The sequence below is a fragment of the Anser cygnoides genome, chromosome 5 (genome assembly GCF_040182565.1).
Source record: "Anser cygnoides isolate HZ-2024a breed goose chromosome 5, Taihu_goose_T2T_genome, whole genome shotgun sequence".
In the NCBI taxonomy this organism is placed as follows: Eukaryota; Metazoa; Chordata; class Aves; order Anseriformes; family Anatidae; genus Anser; species Anser cygnoides.
This window is the reverse complement of record NC_089877.1, coordinates 50643750-50659902: the sequence shown is the minus strand read 5'-3', so window position 1 is coordinate 50659902 and position 16153 is coordinate 50643750. Positions and strand designations below refer to the sequence as shown.

Genomic DNA, 16153 nt, shown 5'->3' with positions numbered 1-16153 from the left:
AAATACCTACATACCTTAACACTTCCCGGAATTCTTTCAGTTGATTATCAGGCACTTCTGTCCTTATAGCTTCCAGCCACTCTGGCATAATACATTCCCACACCGGCTGGTTTATTACATTGTACGGAATCAGGCAAAGGATTCGATTCAGCCCTTCTTTTAATTGGGTCACAGCACTACACGATTTGTCCCAGTATCCACCAACCTGTGGGTATTTCCAGGAATGATACTTATGAGCAATATTTCTAATCCCTATAACTGGTCCAGCACCAATTTGCTCAGCGTATACAGCCAAGAAATCATGAAGGATGATTATCAGCACCTGCCAGCCTGAATTTAGAATACAGCCATGGGGATTACATTGTTTTTTTCCTCTCTAGTTTGACCCACAATCTAAGAAGCACTGTCCAAGATTTAGATGAAGTATGCTTACTTCCAGGACATGACACAAAATAACCTCCGATTGTTTAAAATTCTCAGTGAAGGACAGATTTGTTTGGTCAAACTTACACCTTAAAGTATTTGCTCTGGGCCACTAGAGTAATGGATCTTTCTTTCGAAAGTTTGGTTCTTTTGTGTTTTGGGTTATTTTGGTTGTTATTATTTCTTTGAGTGAAGGTCCTGAGTGAAGGAAGCCAAAAAATATACTTCTAAGTACATAAATAACTAGTCTCCAGAGACTAATTATTCTAACTGACCTCAGCTCACATCTGCTGTTCCTTACTAATGGCTCTAGAGATGCCTGCTGTTTTGGCAGCAACTACTGGTAATCTCAGCCAACAAACTATTTTTTCTCCATTCATCACAGCTAATTTCATGGCTGTTTGTCTTCATGTTCTAGTGAACCTTTGCATATCTGGCAAGTTGTCAGTCTAGTCTTCAACACTGCAGTGGGGGGTAATAAAACTTTTAAAAGGGTTGGATCCAAGACAAGAAAAAGGTCCACAACAGACTACGGCATGAGGTTCAGCCCTTTCTCTCCTTAGTCTCAAACTCAAGATCTGCTTTCTTCAATTCTAACACCCTGTGCATCCATTGACCTCTCAAATTCCTTCAGCTGTCCTCCAGTCCTCCCACACAGACAAGGCCTGTCTTCAGAGAGGTGGTTCAGAGTAAGACTTACACATATGCTGGTCTGCACTTGCACAGCAAGTACCACTTACAAGGTCATGAAAAATCCATGGATGCACGCTTCATCCCTGATAATATTATGTATCACACCAAGTCTTTATGGCTCTTCCTATACTAGCCACTGAATTCTAGGAAATAAAACAGATGTCCCATATGTGTCCAAAGAAGGGCAATGAAGCTGGTGAAGGGTCTAGAGAACAAGTCTTAGGAGGAGCAGCCTCAAGTTGCACGAGAGGAGATTTAGGTTGGATATTAGAAAACTTTTCTTCACTGAAAGGGCTGTAAGACATTGGAACAGGCTGCCCAGGGAAGTGTTTGAGCCACCATCCCTGGAGGTATTCAAAAGGCATGGAGATGAGGTGCATAGGGACAGGATTTAGTGGTAGACTTGGCAATACTAGGTTAACGGTTGGACTTGATTATCTTGGAGGTCTTTTCCAACCTAAAGGATTCTGTGATTGGACATTTAACATAAGAAGGTCATGAAATGAAAGCTGTCTCTGAATTCTACAAAAGCACATCTATAGCTGGCTGCAATAAATGTGGAAAAAGTCTTATACATCTCACAAAGTTCCTATTTTCATCCTGATATCTAGTTTTCTATAGCGGAATATTCACGTGTCTAACTTTAATGCATGCCTTCAGCATACAAGTTAAGTGGCAAGTTCTGTTTCACAATTAAAGGAGAGAGTAAGAAAGACTTTTTCTAGGAGTGATTCCAGCATGGGTCTCACTTAGGCACCCAGAATGACCTTCCAGGTAAGTCTCCTTCCCTCCATCAGCAATAAGGCATACCATGGCAGACTAGCCTCTTATCTGAAATTAGGTATCCAAAGCTAAAGGGCGTCAGTATGCCCAAAATTCCCTTCAGTTACAACCATGTGATTTCATGAATCTTACTTCACAGCTGCAGAGATGAAGTATGCAAAGAACAGAGAAACATATTAGTAAAGCAGGCCAGTAAAGGACAGGCTCACACCTGGAAGCTGGCAAGTGAAACCTGTTTCTCAAGAGAAATTTGTATGCTTTGGCAGCATAATGGAGATGTGCAGCTATTGAAAAAGCACAGTATCTTTCAATCCCCAAAATATTCTTCCACTCTGTCTTCATATTACTGTAAATAATCCCCCACCTCTGGCACAGTAAAACCAGAAAAACTATGAAGAGGAAAACTTCCCGAACTCCACTGCTCCTTTACCAATAATATTTCTTTTGCCTTGAGAGGGCTGGGGGAGAAATAGTCTTTATCTATTTTACGTTAATGTCTATGGCAAATAAATTAACCTTCAGATAAATTACCCTCACCCTGGCAAACTCCATTGGTTTAGGAAGGAGGCACATAACCATGACATCAAAGCGAACATCACAAACTGTCTTCAACCACTTAGTAACAAACTGGGGTTTGAGTTTTTCAACCAGGCTACCAACTTCATCATCCATCATGTAAGCTGTAGAGTGAAACCACTGGAATACCATGCTAACCAGCCTTGCTAAACTCTCTGTGGGTGTATTCTCACTGGGAGTGCAAAGGCTCACCTGCAAGACAGAAACACAAATCAGGTTTCCCACCTTTAAATCTAGAAATGTTTGTCTACTATATTTTGCATATTTTCAGAGATACATGGATGCAGATTACATAGACAGTAACTGAGCTGATCAGTTTTAAGTAGAGCTTGGCACAAGGTAATTGAAAAAACATTTCCCTAACCAGAAAATAGCAATGAGAAGAAAAAATTAAGCATTTAATTTCTTTGTTTCTCAGTTTCAACACTGAAAATTTCTATATAGAATGCTGCAACAAACTGAAATATTCTGGTTAAGCTTTAAAATTACTCTTAATTTCAAAAGGTAATCTAATGTCCAGTAAAATACGTGATACAGATACACATACAAAATGTAGAAATTGTAAAGACAAACCAAATGAAGGGTTTCAAAAAAATCTGAACGAGGATGTTTACTTGGTATAGGTGATCTTTGCTTTACAAAAGGGTTACAATTTTGAATTTTTGTCCTCAAAAATTCTCAAAGAATGATTAACAGTAGTCTTCTCTCTGTCTCCTAACTTACTTTTTTCTAGAACAGTATCCTCACTGTAAAACTGTCCCAAATCTGAGACCAAGTTTGTACATGAATTCACAGACCAGCCACATTGCTAAATCCACAATGATCCACTATTTGAGCTTTTACTACCATCTAGGGACGAGAGAGAAACTTTCAAGTCAGGTTCTGCACTGAATCCAAAAAAAAAAAAAAGGAAAGGGGATTGCATCTTAGGGTTAAAATAATGGCATTCAGCAGAGAACATTCAGCAAAAGACATTCAGAAGACAGAGAGATAATAAAAAGCTGAAGAGGGTGAATAGCTATTATACACTCAATAGAGGAGTCAGAAGGCAGTGAGAAGCTCCATCCAAACTAGTTCTGTAATCTCCAAGTCTGAGAGTATCACAGAACTCCATTTTTTTTACAAATCAGAAAAGTATCCAACTAAATTCAGACAATGGGAACGGGGGAAAAAAAAAAAAAAAAAGACAGATAACATTTAGGCTTCAGAAACAGAAGAAAAAGATTTTCTTACCAAGAACCAGATTCCAAACTGGCTTAGGAGGCGTTGGTCATGTTTGTCATCATCTTTATTATCAAAGTCTGTGTTGTCCAGGGAGTGATGGGAAGAGGAGAGGCCCATCTGCCTCCTGCGGTTGAGCTCATACTCTCTCTGCTCAGCATGGAACTCTGCTTCTTTCAGCAGGCTATAAAACAAGTTTGTGGTCAGTGAATACAGCCTTCCTGCACTGGATACAGGTATCTGATCAAGGATAATTATAGATTAAGACATCTTATGTCAACATTTTCCTGAGAACAGTAATAAAAAAAGACTGAATTCTAGGATTCAAGGCTGAATTCTTCCATGAGGACAACACTCCCAGATTATTGGTGCTCTAATTACAGCAGCAGGAGTTAAGCACCCTGGCACTATGCAGACAATATTTACATGAAAACCTGATCCTTCTTTACATATTGATGCTGTATAACCAACAATATTACCTGATCACAGCTTCTACAGTACACACAAGCTCCTCTGCCCCACACTCCCGTGTATTGATCGGGGGTGGTGAGGTCTGGTAAAGGTGGGTTTCTGCTGCTGCCCCAACTTCACTGCTGTGATGATTTGAATGGCATCTTTTGCAATAGCGCACTGGCCTGTTGCCATGGCGGCCACAGCATCCTGCTGAGAAGCACGTAACAACAGCTCTTCTGACGTGGGAACTACAGTTCTGGAAAATAGAGAGATTTTATCAGGACACAAGTATCAGGCAGTGGAACTGAAAACAGTGATGAGGGTCTGCAGTGAGGAACTGGCTCAAGTGCTGGCTGTTTCCAAATTCACTACGCACAAGCACAAATGTGTACAAACTCCTGACACCAACTGTCATTGAGCTTCTAGTATGTGCTCAGGCCTAAATGCTGGGCCTGGACTTAAATGTCACAATTGCTCTTCTTCAGGAGCAGGCCGAACCAAAAGTTAAGTCATCAACCTCTACTTTCCGGCTTCGAGCAAGCTTTAAATTTTACAGTAGTTCTCTTACCCTCTGCTTATATTTCAAAATGTCTCTAAGTTACATATGGCAACTGACAGATCCTTGGGAGTATAATCAATGTTGACATATCATTTTACTCTATGTAAGGATCTGGCTTATCACACGTAACTGTCCAAACCTCTGAAATATGCTCTACCTTCATTTTTGCCCTCTGGTAATCTGGCCAAACATAAAAGCTTTCTTTACCACACCAGATCTACAATATATTATATACTGTAATCCTCATTATTAAACTGTTATTAAATCATAGTAGCTGGTATGTTTTGCAAGCAGATTCTTTTTGTCAGCAATCTTTTTACAGCACTGAAGACTTTCAGTCCATATATTTAAAATGATTTACTGTTTACAGTAGGAGTTTTGTTCAATTTAGGATTAACCCAGGACTTCTGGAAGACAAGAAGATAAAAGACACTTAGATTTAAAATTCATCTTTTTGCTCCATCTTCCTCAGAAGCAGACTTAGAATCACAACCCAGCTCAACTGCATAATTGAATTGCCTTACTAATTACGCCTTCAATAAAAACCTTCAACTCCAATCAAATATCAGTAGTTCAAACAAAAAGAAGTCTTGCTGCTAAATCATTCCCATCTACCAACAAATGCATTCATGGATAAATTGTGAAAATTTGGAATGGTACAAAAAAGAATGCACCACACAGGAATGGAATGACATTACACACAACACCAAATCATGCCCCATCACACAAATGACTTAATCTTACCTTCTTCTGACATATAGCAGAAATTTCAGCTGTAAGGGGAAGGCATACAAAACATCAACACAGAATGATGATCCTTCTGTTTTACTATGGCAACCATGGGAAAATGGAATTGCTGCAAGGAAGTCTCTGAGGCTAAACTTGTGCTTCCCGATATAACTGAAAACTCTAAATCTTTTGGATTGCATGAGGTGGGATACTGTATACTTGGGCTTACTAGCTATTTCTACACTGAAATGAAAGAACAGCCTTGGTAAATTAAGTGTGGTGTGCTGTGCATCCCATCCACCTTGCTCATGCTTCTGCCTCACAGACAGACTTGTAGCAGTACTTCTGTTGGTGTGCTAATGTGATTGGCATACTGTGGGAGACATGGGTCAGATGTGCCTACGCTGCCTGTGAAAGCTGGCAGGAAGATTAGTGCGTTTAGATTCACAATGTACATATAGCCACTATGTCTGTGGCCCCTAACTCCATAGAGAAATGTTTGCAGATTCAACCTGTAGTCAGTACCTACACGGTCTTTTGCCTCAGCGATATCTGATTCAGTGAATGTAGGTGGCTGAGTACTTCCCTTAAGTAAATGAAAAATTCTGTAATCTGGATTACGTTACAAGTGTAAGGAGACAGCAAGAAAAAATTCCACTGCCTAACACTTTTCAGTTTGCAGAACAGAGAGGGAGGGGAGTGTCTTTGTTCTGCCCTTGAAAACTGTAATTTAGAGAATATGTGACTGCCCTTTAAGCCCAGGAAATTCTACTTAGTCTGTCAACAAGCTTTGTCTGCACTCTGGCAAATAATTCTACACACTTTCACTGGTCAATGGACCATGACTGGATCAATGAAAAATATTTTATGTCCTTTTCTGGTATCCTTTAAACTTTCTGTTCATACAGTCAATTCTCTGAAGCTTTAAAAGCTTTAGAGTCAAAGCCAGATGACCAAAAGAACCAGACCCTTTTTTGGACACAGGTACTTTTAAAAAACTTGGCCCCACCTATGGATGCTTCAAGAATTGAAAATCTATTCAATTGTCTTCATTTCCTCACACATGACGAGTTGCATACTATTTCAAGTAGAGGACTAGTTAATTCTCCATAATACTTCAAAGACATTAAGCAGCATTAAATACAAGCTACTTCAAATTTCTACAATATTCCTTTAAAATAGAATGCAGCATTTCAAGTAATACAGTATGCAGAAATATCAGTGAGGACAGGGTTGTACAATTATGTTTAGTTTGCACCTACCCTTGAAATACCTCTTACCTTGTGGTAGAAGAACATCAATCAACCATTCACTGTGATCCCTATAAAAATCATATATCTAATTAGCTTTTCATTTCTTTGTGTATGCATTTATTTTTGCACAGACGAAAGTTATCTAAATTAATGTGGTAGGATGACATTATTCTGAAGCAGCATTTTTACATAGTTTCATAAATTGCAAGCTGTTTTACATTACTTCTCTTTGTTGTGTCTGACTTATTGAAAATTACCACTCTGAGACTGGCATATCATGTTCAAAGCTTTTAAAAATTACTTTTAAGTCACTAATTTATTAAATGAAAATAGCGTGCAGTCTGAAAGCCTGAGGACTAAGAAATGATAGTGAAGAATGAAAGACAAACGTGGAAAAAAAATTGTACCATTTACTGTAAGCCTCCTCAGAAGCTACACTTCTGCTAAATTCAATTACTTTACCCCGCAGCTTTAAATCAATAACGTAAAAAACTAAGATGATTTCCACAATACTGCTCCTTCCTGCAGCTGGTATGATACAAAGGTGTCTGTTAAACTGAGGCCAAACAAAAAAATAATGCACATGTAGCTTCTGAATTAACTGTAACCTTGCCCATTGGAACTAATGATTGGAAGTCACCTTAAGTATTAGTAGATCTTGTAAAGAAATGTGTATAAAATTTCCAATTAAAAAAAAAAGTACGTGAGGTTAATTCATTTCAGGATATAGTCCTTTCATGAACTGGACAGGCCTGGACCAGTTTTAATTCTTTACTCTGCTGCTTCACAGTATGTGATAGAGAATAATCTGAAGTGCATACTACAGAAAAGCAACAGTCTCTGTGATCTTTCATTGTAACATACTTTTAATGACAACGAAAGGATGTGGAGAAAAAAATAATTAATAACCAAAAGTCTGCACATTAATAAGGTTCCCCTATCATAGTTAATTCATCTCACGCTATCTATTCATTCAGAGATCTTAACTTTAAGGCTCATTACTGTCCAAGCTAGAAGTGCTAATCATGTGGGGTAAGTTTCTGTAATCCTTATTCATACTGAGTTTCACTATGCTCAATTTATTTCAAGTGGGGTTAACTATACAAATAATATGCTAATCATACAAAAAAAAAAAAAGAAAAAGCCTAACACTCTTCTGTAACAGACTGTTCTGAACTGCAATGTTTAACTGACAATACCTGATCATTTTCTGGCTCTTAGTATATATACCTACCCTGCAATTCTCTGGCTGCACTCCTCACAAAGATAAAGGGGAGGTGGTTTATCACCCAAAGCCACAGACAAGGATGGATCAATGCACATCTGAAACACAGAGAAGGAAAAGAATTAACACATCTGCCCATGGAAGTTCACTGAGAAAATGTTTGATACATTAATGCTAGTACAAAATATGTAATTAACATTTTGGTAACTGTTGAGAGCATTTAGTATTCGGAAAGATGCTACTAAGCATATGGCAATGGAGGATCTCAAATCATTTCTAACAAAGAAAATGATGTAACTGAAAATGAGAGCCTATGGGAAAAGAACAAGGCATGTTGCAATATCAATATTGGATATTCACTCTCTCAAGGACAAGTATCTTTTGTGTTATACATTCACATGCATTAACATTACATAGTCATGACACGCTTTTTATTCTTTCCAAAGACACAGACACTGAGAAGACCCATTGCTCAGGGCAAGGTAAGGTAGAAGTCCAGATTTCTCTCTCTGAATAATGCCTCTTCCAGCAAAATCTAATTTTCAGTCATCACAGTTGTTAACTACCCAGCACAATTCCAGTTACAGAATAAAGACTATGGACCAGTAGCTACCCCTGGCAGCTTAGGTTGCCAAACTTACGTCCAAACTTCAAAATAATGTACTCTGTCTTGCATTAGCTTTTATCCTTCCACATGTCAGTCAATTACAGGACAATATGCTTAAACACACATTTGTTTAAGCATGTTGTACTACTTAAGGAAAAGTCAAAAAGTAGTATGCATACACAATATCTTAACCATTTAAAATGTTTCTTACTCCACCAAAGTGCTTTATAAAGGCAAATGACTCTTTGAACGTTTCTCATCTTTGTTAATCAAATTTACATTTGTCTATCCAAGAGACAACAGGCTACATTCTTCCAAGTGGTGACAGATCATGACTGCTTCAGTCACACAACAGAAGCATGGCGCTTCAGTTTTGCTCTGCTCAGTGATTAGTCTCAATGTGGCATCATTATAACATGAGGCAACACCTTCCAGCTTTTCTTCCTAGGGAAAGGGATCATGGAGAATAATTGAAGTGGTCATTGAAGTGGTCCATTGCAGGGCTTGTGGGATGCATCACCATTAGGCCAATCAGTATAGCGGCCTCTGGAAAAGGCTAACTGAAGAACTTTTTGACTAATATAATTATGTTAGTATATGAACTGATGCCAGAAAAATTGGTTGTATCTACATATTTAACTATATACAAATCTAATTAACTAATTAGTATGCCAAACTGTAGCATGCTCTGGACTTGGGATGCTATTCTTGTCGCTACAACTGAATAGCTCAATGATCTTGGGCAAACCATTTTACTTGTTATCTTGTGTATAAGCAGGAAAGCTATCATTTACCCCCTCTTAAACATGGGCTGTAAAACAGGTAAGTAAAGCCTTGTTGCCATTTGCTTTCAGACACATTCCAAGCAAAGGAATGAGTGTAGATGCATTGTATGACCTCAGTCTGATACCAAGGTGAACATATACCTCTGTAACTGACATAATATTTCATGTATATAATAAGATTTGCATATATATTTTACACACATACATATGTTCAGGAAAACATTTAAATGGATTAGCCAGAAGCCTGCTTAGAATTTTTATAAAGTGCTCTGTAACCACTCTCACGTTTAGCATCAAGACTTGACACACAGTTGTTGAAGGAAATACTCTATCTTGCTTTAGGCATCCAAAGAATATATTCAGATAGTTCTGGCACCTTCAGTCTTGAAAAGCTTTGCTGTACCCTTAACTACCGCCCTTAGTCATCTGCACATCACTAGGTCATACAGCTGGGGCAAAGTGCAATCTCCCCTGCCTCCAGACAGTCGAATTTAACCTTGTAAGAAACAGCAGTACCTTCACAGCTGGTTTGTTAATCGCGTTATGGCATTCAATGTGCTGGCAATGAATAGGATTCCAGGCTGCAAAACCAAAACACAGCAGATTAATTAACAGAGAAAAGATATTTATATTCTTTGTGTCTAGCGGTATCAATAAAGAACAAGATCCTCTTGTGTAAGTACTACATAAATACGAGAGAAGACCTAGCCATTCCTCAGGAAGCCTAATAACTACAATAAACAACCTAAAAAGAAAAGAAAAAAGAAAGACACAGATATAGCCTTTGTAGGCCCTTCCTCATCTCATGAAGTCTTGAATGAATGAATTATTGTTCCCTCCCAGAGCAGGACAGTAGGAGTAACTCAATACATTAAATAACATTCACAGGCTAAATGAAAACAGTTATAATAAAGGAAGAATAGTTTAGCCACAGAAGGAGACTTATTTTTGTAATGACAAGAAGTAAACAACAACGGTGTGTTCCAGCAGCATCAATTGGATGCCTTATGGAATGCCCCCAAGTGAAAAAATGCCATGCAATTGCAGAAAACACGCAACTCATTCTGGGATACATTAACAGAAAACTTATATAGAGAAAAATGATTCCAGTCTACCCAGCGCTGTTAAGGGTTCAAATGGAATAGTTTAGTTTACAGACCTGGTTCCGTGAAACAAGAGATAAAAAGCAGTAAAAGAAAAATGATTAAAAAAAAATCAAGAAAATCTATCAACCTTTCAAGAGAAGGCTTTACGTACAAACATCTATCAGGAACTTTGGTAGACGGAGGACCTTGTACTGTCTGCCTTCTCAGCTCCAGCTACACTGCTGAGTTTGTCTAACATTTTCTCTCAGTATATTCAGTCTTGAGAACTTATCCATTATACTGACTTCACCTGACATCATCTTCTTTTTTTTTTTTTTTTTTTGACAGCAACAGCCAGATAAAGAGCCTTAGCAACAGCAGCAGAGATAGAAGCTGGCACAACAAAAGCAATCAAAGCAATAATTGAAAGGAACATAAGTCAGAACCCTTTTGAGGCCAAGAAAGCAGTTTCGCAGACCATTTGGAATGCTGTATTTATTTCTTCTCCTGTTCTGCTTTAGGTAGCATTTGGAGTAACACAACATTTTTATTAACCACAATCACATTTTTTATTTTTCATAGCATCTTTTGAAAACACAGACAAATGGATATTGTATTGATATACTTATGGAATTACCAACTTACAGAACAAATGTTTTCAAAATACATCTTAGAACTGCAAGCACGTAATTATCACTCTCCAGACCATTTACTTTTTTTTTTTTTTTTACTTTTTTTTACTTTTGGCTTGTACAAAAAGCTGCACTGACCTGTGTACTGCAGTCCTCTGTACTCACTGATTGCCCCAGGGGGTTTTAAATTGGGCCAATAGTGAAATAACATTTGCACTGCTGGAGGTTTAACTTGAGATGGTCCATAGGCTATGACATATAGCAAATCCTAAGGAGAGAAATGTACAAGATATTTATTTTGCAAGGTAAAAACACCATTCAGTGTGTATTATTTTCTTTCACAAAGATACCCAAACAAATAAAATATAGTCATTTCATGCCCTACAAATTATTTTTTGTAACCTCTTACAAGTAGACTAGATTACAAACTTCAACAGTATGTTTTCAACTGGCCTCTGAGTTGGAATGAAACATCCAACAGCTATGACCCCCCCCACACACTAACATATAGTGAATGAAGCCTCTGTCTAGCCATGGAGCAAAGATCTGTGATATAGCTAAATAACTGTATCCTTCTCTGATTCATATACTCATAATACTCACCCAGAGTCCTTGGAAAAGTTCAGTCCCACATGAACTGAGAAGATTGGTGGTTATTAAAATTTCTGCCACTTGGAGCCACAACTACGTAGTATTTAGGAAAGGGCTTTTTTTTTTTTTTTTTAGAACAAGGGCTTTGTTCTACAAAAGGTAGAGCTGCTTCTGTAAACTAAAAATTGAGGGACCTTCCTCTCCATAATTCAGGAGGATTGGATATAGAGATCATTTAAGAATTCTTGGCACATAGTCAGTTCAATTTTCAAGTCATCTGGTTTTCATTACTATCCAGTCATTTCCACAAGGTATATATGATCAGAAACTTACTTTCCATACTTCTTGTTTATATTTCATGAGGCATTCCAATAACTGGCAGTGATACACTGAGAGAGAAAAGACAGTATAGACATAATACTGAAATGGAAACTCAAGTTACAGAAGTGATGTAATTAACTAGCTGGCTTTGCTTTGACAGTCCAAAACTCTACGTTTAATTTAATTACTTCTTATTTTAAAGGGTTTGCTGAAGAATCACTGCCCAGAGAGTTATTACAAAAGACCAGAAATAAAATATTACTAGCTTGTTTCTGTCAAGAAGTGCAGTAAGATGAAAAGCCTTACAATGGTACACCTCTTTGCAGAACCACGGAGATCTTTTTTGGACATGTCTCGTTTAGGAATATCTGCTAATTCGCTTAAAATTTGTCCTTCTGGCACTATATAAAGCTGTAAATGTGTATCTTGTCATTCATCGTAAGGCAGTAATAGAAGTCACACGTGACAGCACACCATTCCTTTGTGTGCCACGGTGTAGCATGATGTGACACGTCTCATGCACATACTGCAGCGTGGGGTTCCTCCTCACACACACAGCATCTACCCAGTTAAGTAAAAACATAAAATGGGAGGTAGTTGACTACTATGAAATATGACAGATCCCTCAGATCAAGTTTTGTTTTGTTTTGGTTGTGTGACCCCACTGATTTAACTGGGGTTGCACCGAAGCGAGAGAGAATGGCATTTACGGTTAGGTACTTCTACTTACAATTAAATTAATTATAGTTCTGTTCTGAGCCTGCAGCCAGCATTACCTGCCATCTTTAAAAAATGGTAACAGTCATGAACTTGGTGGGATATGAATCATAACGTAAGACAAACTTTTACTATGAAATTCTATACTCAAAGTTAATAGCGATTTCCCTCCAACCCTGACGTTACAAATCAACACTATTTTCTTATGTCAAGCAGAAGTAGATCAGACGCTTCAATCCTGGGTCCAATCCTAATTCTTCACCACAATGAAATCTTATCTACATAATGATGACTTCAAGCACGATGCTCAGAAATACAAGTTCTGACTGAAATCATTCATTTTTTATCCTTTGTTGGATTGTGAGATGGAATTTTATATCACCGAACCTTTTTGATCACGTTTGTCACAGAACTTCATGACCGATAGTTTCACAGAGAATTATACCATACTGCATGTTTACACATACCTGGATTTGATGTGTACTGCATTGCAATCATCAGCATTGATGATGCAGATAGATTGACATGTGCTGGAACACCTTCCCTTTTTGAGGAGCCCACTTAAAAGAAAGGGAGAAAAAAAGATTTTTTACTGTACAACACGGAAAAATAGGCAAAAAAAAAGCATATAACTCTGATTCCAAGTGTTGAAAAAAAAAAATCCTAAGGTACCAAGTAATTAGAAAAATAAAACAGAACCATACTATATTGGTGGGGGTGAAACCCCCAGAAGAAAAATATGGCTAAGAATATGGTATTGCTTCACAGACCGCACACCTGGTCTCTCAGATTGGTGAGATTTCTTCCTCAGAGCTGCATCGACCAAAAACAGTGATCTTCTGAGGCATTCTCCTTCAGAACCCACAGACTGGTCAGAGCAATTTCAGTCATATAGTCACATGCACCTATGACTTGGATCGTAGGAAAGGCAAGGAGAAAGTAGAGGGAAAGGAAACAAGAAACGCAGAAAGCCTACTGTTGAGGTATACCAATGAAGGGTTGCTGCTGGCAGTAGATGGCTGTTGCGTATGGCAGATTACTTCTCAGGGACCACATGGTATGAATTGCAGTTATTGGCTACATACCAGAAAAATCATTTCCCCTTGCTATTGTGAATTGCGCTAAGGACGAACAGTAGCACTGCAGTGTAGCTAAGCTGTTGTAACCTTGACCTCACTCAAAGTGGCTTGAGTTCCTTCTCCTCTGCTACTGAGTGGTTAGTATCAACTAGTATACTTGGAATAACCCTGCAGAGTGTAGGTGTTTATTTGCAGAACTGTATCATGGCAATATGGCTTCAAAGGCAACCTCCTACACAGAGATGTGGAACGTATCTTCCCCATTCTCATTCTACAGCTCTACCCCAAGCCTGTCTGCCAGCATTTGGGATAAAAGCACATAATTGTAACTAACAGTTCAGTGAGATGCTTTCATCCCTCCCATCTGGCTCTTCAGCTGCTTATACAATCTCTTGCACCCTCCCTTTCAGTTCGATTCAGAGCTGAACACTAGGAAAAGGAAAGGTTCTACACTTGCCTTGTGAAGGGACAGATCATTCCCAGTAGAGAAAGCCTAGGACGCTATTTAAGAACACACATGACTGGAAAAGGGAGACTTTCTCTTTTCTGTCTGGTATTTCTCCACATGCCTCAACATTGCTATGGCTCTCTTTATTACACCTCAACCTTTTTTTGAAAGTCATCCACACACAGTAGGGCAAAGCATTTATTTATATTAGCTATGGATTTGGATTAAGCAGTTGTTTTGGAGATGTGAATATAGAGCAGGAAAAGTTACCTACATCAGCTCCTCTTTAACAGGTAAGGTCAAAGGGGAAAAACACATTTAGTGCAACTTTCTAATCTTAATCCAAAGAGGACCTTCTCTGAGAAATTTCTCCAAGAACACTGACCAAAGAAAACCTTAGGTGTAAGTTTCCACAAAATCTTAATCTTGAAACACTGGACCAAACTTCTTTCTTTGTTTTAACATTTTCCATGCTCTTCAGTAGCATCAGTGGAGATCTTTGTACAAAATTCATGTATTTTCCATAAAGGTCTGCAATGCAGATAAGGAGGAGACATTCTCATAGAATTACAGAATGGCTGATGTTGGAAGAGACCTCTGTAGATCATCTTGTCCAAGCCCCTTGCTCAAAGAAAGGTCAACTAGAACAATCTGTATTTTGAGAATCTGCAACCTTTCAGGCAATCTGTTCCAGTGATCACCCTCACAGTAAAACATTTGTTGGTTAAAACTGACTTTAATATTAATCTTAATGTTTTTGTCTGCAGAACATGGCTAAACCTCTCTCTACTACTGAAAGCCCATCAAGCTTTATCAGGTACAAAGATGGGTACTCAGAACACACTTCAGGATTCACAGTCTGCAGGGATTCTGAAATTAAAAAGTCCTATCACACCTTGAGGGAAAAAATAACAAAAAAAAGGCAGCCACTGTCAGATTCAGTTTTAACACTTACGGATCAAAGACATGCACTACTATTTAGTACAGAAATTAAAGAGAAAAAAAGAGAGAAAGAGAAAACTGGAAATTCATCATGGTATCATTGATCGTGGTATCATTACATTGATAAGAGTCATTATTGTACATCCAGATTTAGTGCAGATGCAAAAATTATACGTTTTTATTGCATGTATCATTTTAGCAGCATTCTGCCCATCAATTCTGTACTCAAGACCCCCTTTACTGGCACTGAAAGTTCTGTTAGTCTGAAAGCTGTGTTTCTTTACAGAAGTTTATCTTTGCCCTTCAAGTGAAGAAAGAATTCACAGTAATACTTCATAACACATAAAGTATTTCCATTTGAAAATAGTTACATGGAATTGTTTTTGTATACATACAGTATATTGGTGTCACTCAGCAATTCTATGACAGATCACACTGACTCTTACAGTCTGACATTATAGCAGTGTACCATTTTTCTGAGACATAACAATACTAGAGAAAGTTCTACTTACAGATAGCCATAGGCAGAAAAGATGTGCTGAGATACTCTATAATATCCTTGTGCAGAAATGGAGGAAAGGTAGCTAATGTTGAAATCATTGTATAGGGTAAAGTACTCAAAATATCATCATTGAGAAAAGGAAGCAAGCATGTAGTAGTGTAAAAAATTGATTGCCCAAGATCTGTTGAATAAAATGAAATACAGAATCATTACAATGGAAAAACAATTATGACTACGTACTTTGTACAGATCTATCATAAAATTTACATTTAAATTCAAATTTTCCCCTCAAAGTATTTCAGAAACTTAACTCCCATAGTCACACACAAGTGACTTCACCCATCACTGAAGCCCTTCCTAAAACAGAAGGAAACAGCTGTTCAGCAGTATTCAGAACAGTTTGGAAGGAATATGAATACTACAGCCAATAAAATGAACACACCTACATAAAGTGGCCTGCATTTAAGCAAAGGTGTTATTAAAATCAGAATTGATAAGTATTTCAGTATGAGAAGGCCTGCTTTTGCAA

The 16153-nt window shown here is 38.0% G+C and overlaps 1 protein-coding gene across 18 annotated transcripts in view; it reads right to left on the bottom strand.

The window, feature by feature from the left end:
• UNC79 (unc-79 homolog, NALCN channel complex subunit) overlaps positions 1-16153 on the bottom strand; it is a 102439-nt gene that overhangs the window by 72721 nt on the left and 13565 nt on the right. For 16 of the 18 annotated variants that reach the window (XR_010831977.1, XM_048070406.2, XM_048070395.2 and 13 more), the window contains 12 exons: positions 15635-15805; positions 13121-13213; positions 11949-12004; positions 11163-11292; positions 9824-9888; positions 7925-8013; positions 6718-6758; positions 5453-5481; positions 4176-4405; positions 3709-3880; positions 2437-2667; positions 15-205 (listed from right to left, as the gene is read on the bottom strand). Coding sequence is in view for 17 of the 18 variants with exons in the window: in XM_048070406.2 (XP_047926363.2) it covers positions 15-205; positions 2437-2667; positions 3709-3880; positions 4176-4405; positions 5453-5481; positions 6718-6758; positions 7925-8013; positions 9824-9888; positions 11163-11292; positions 11949-12004; positions 13121-13213; positions 15635-15805 (1498 nt within the window). In the remaining variant the exon portion in view is untranslated. Of the gene's footprint in view, positions 1-14; positions 206-2436; positions 2668-3708; positions 3881-4175; positions 4406-5452; positions 5482-6717; positions 6759-7924; positions 8014-9823; positions 9889-11162; positions 11293-11948; positions 12005-13120; positions 13214-15634; positions 15806-16153 lie in introns of those variants that run through there. The other 2 variants (XM_048070411.2, XM_048070413.2) reach the window with 2 other exon arrangements.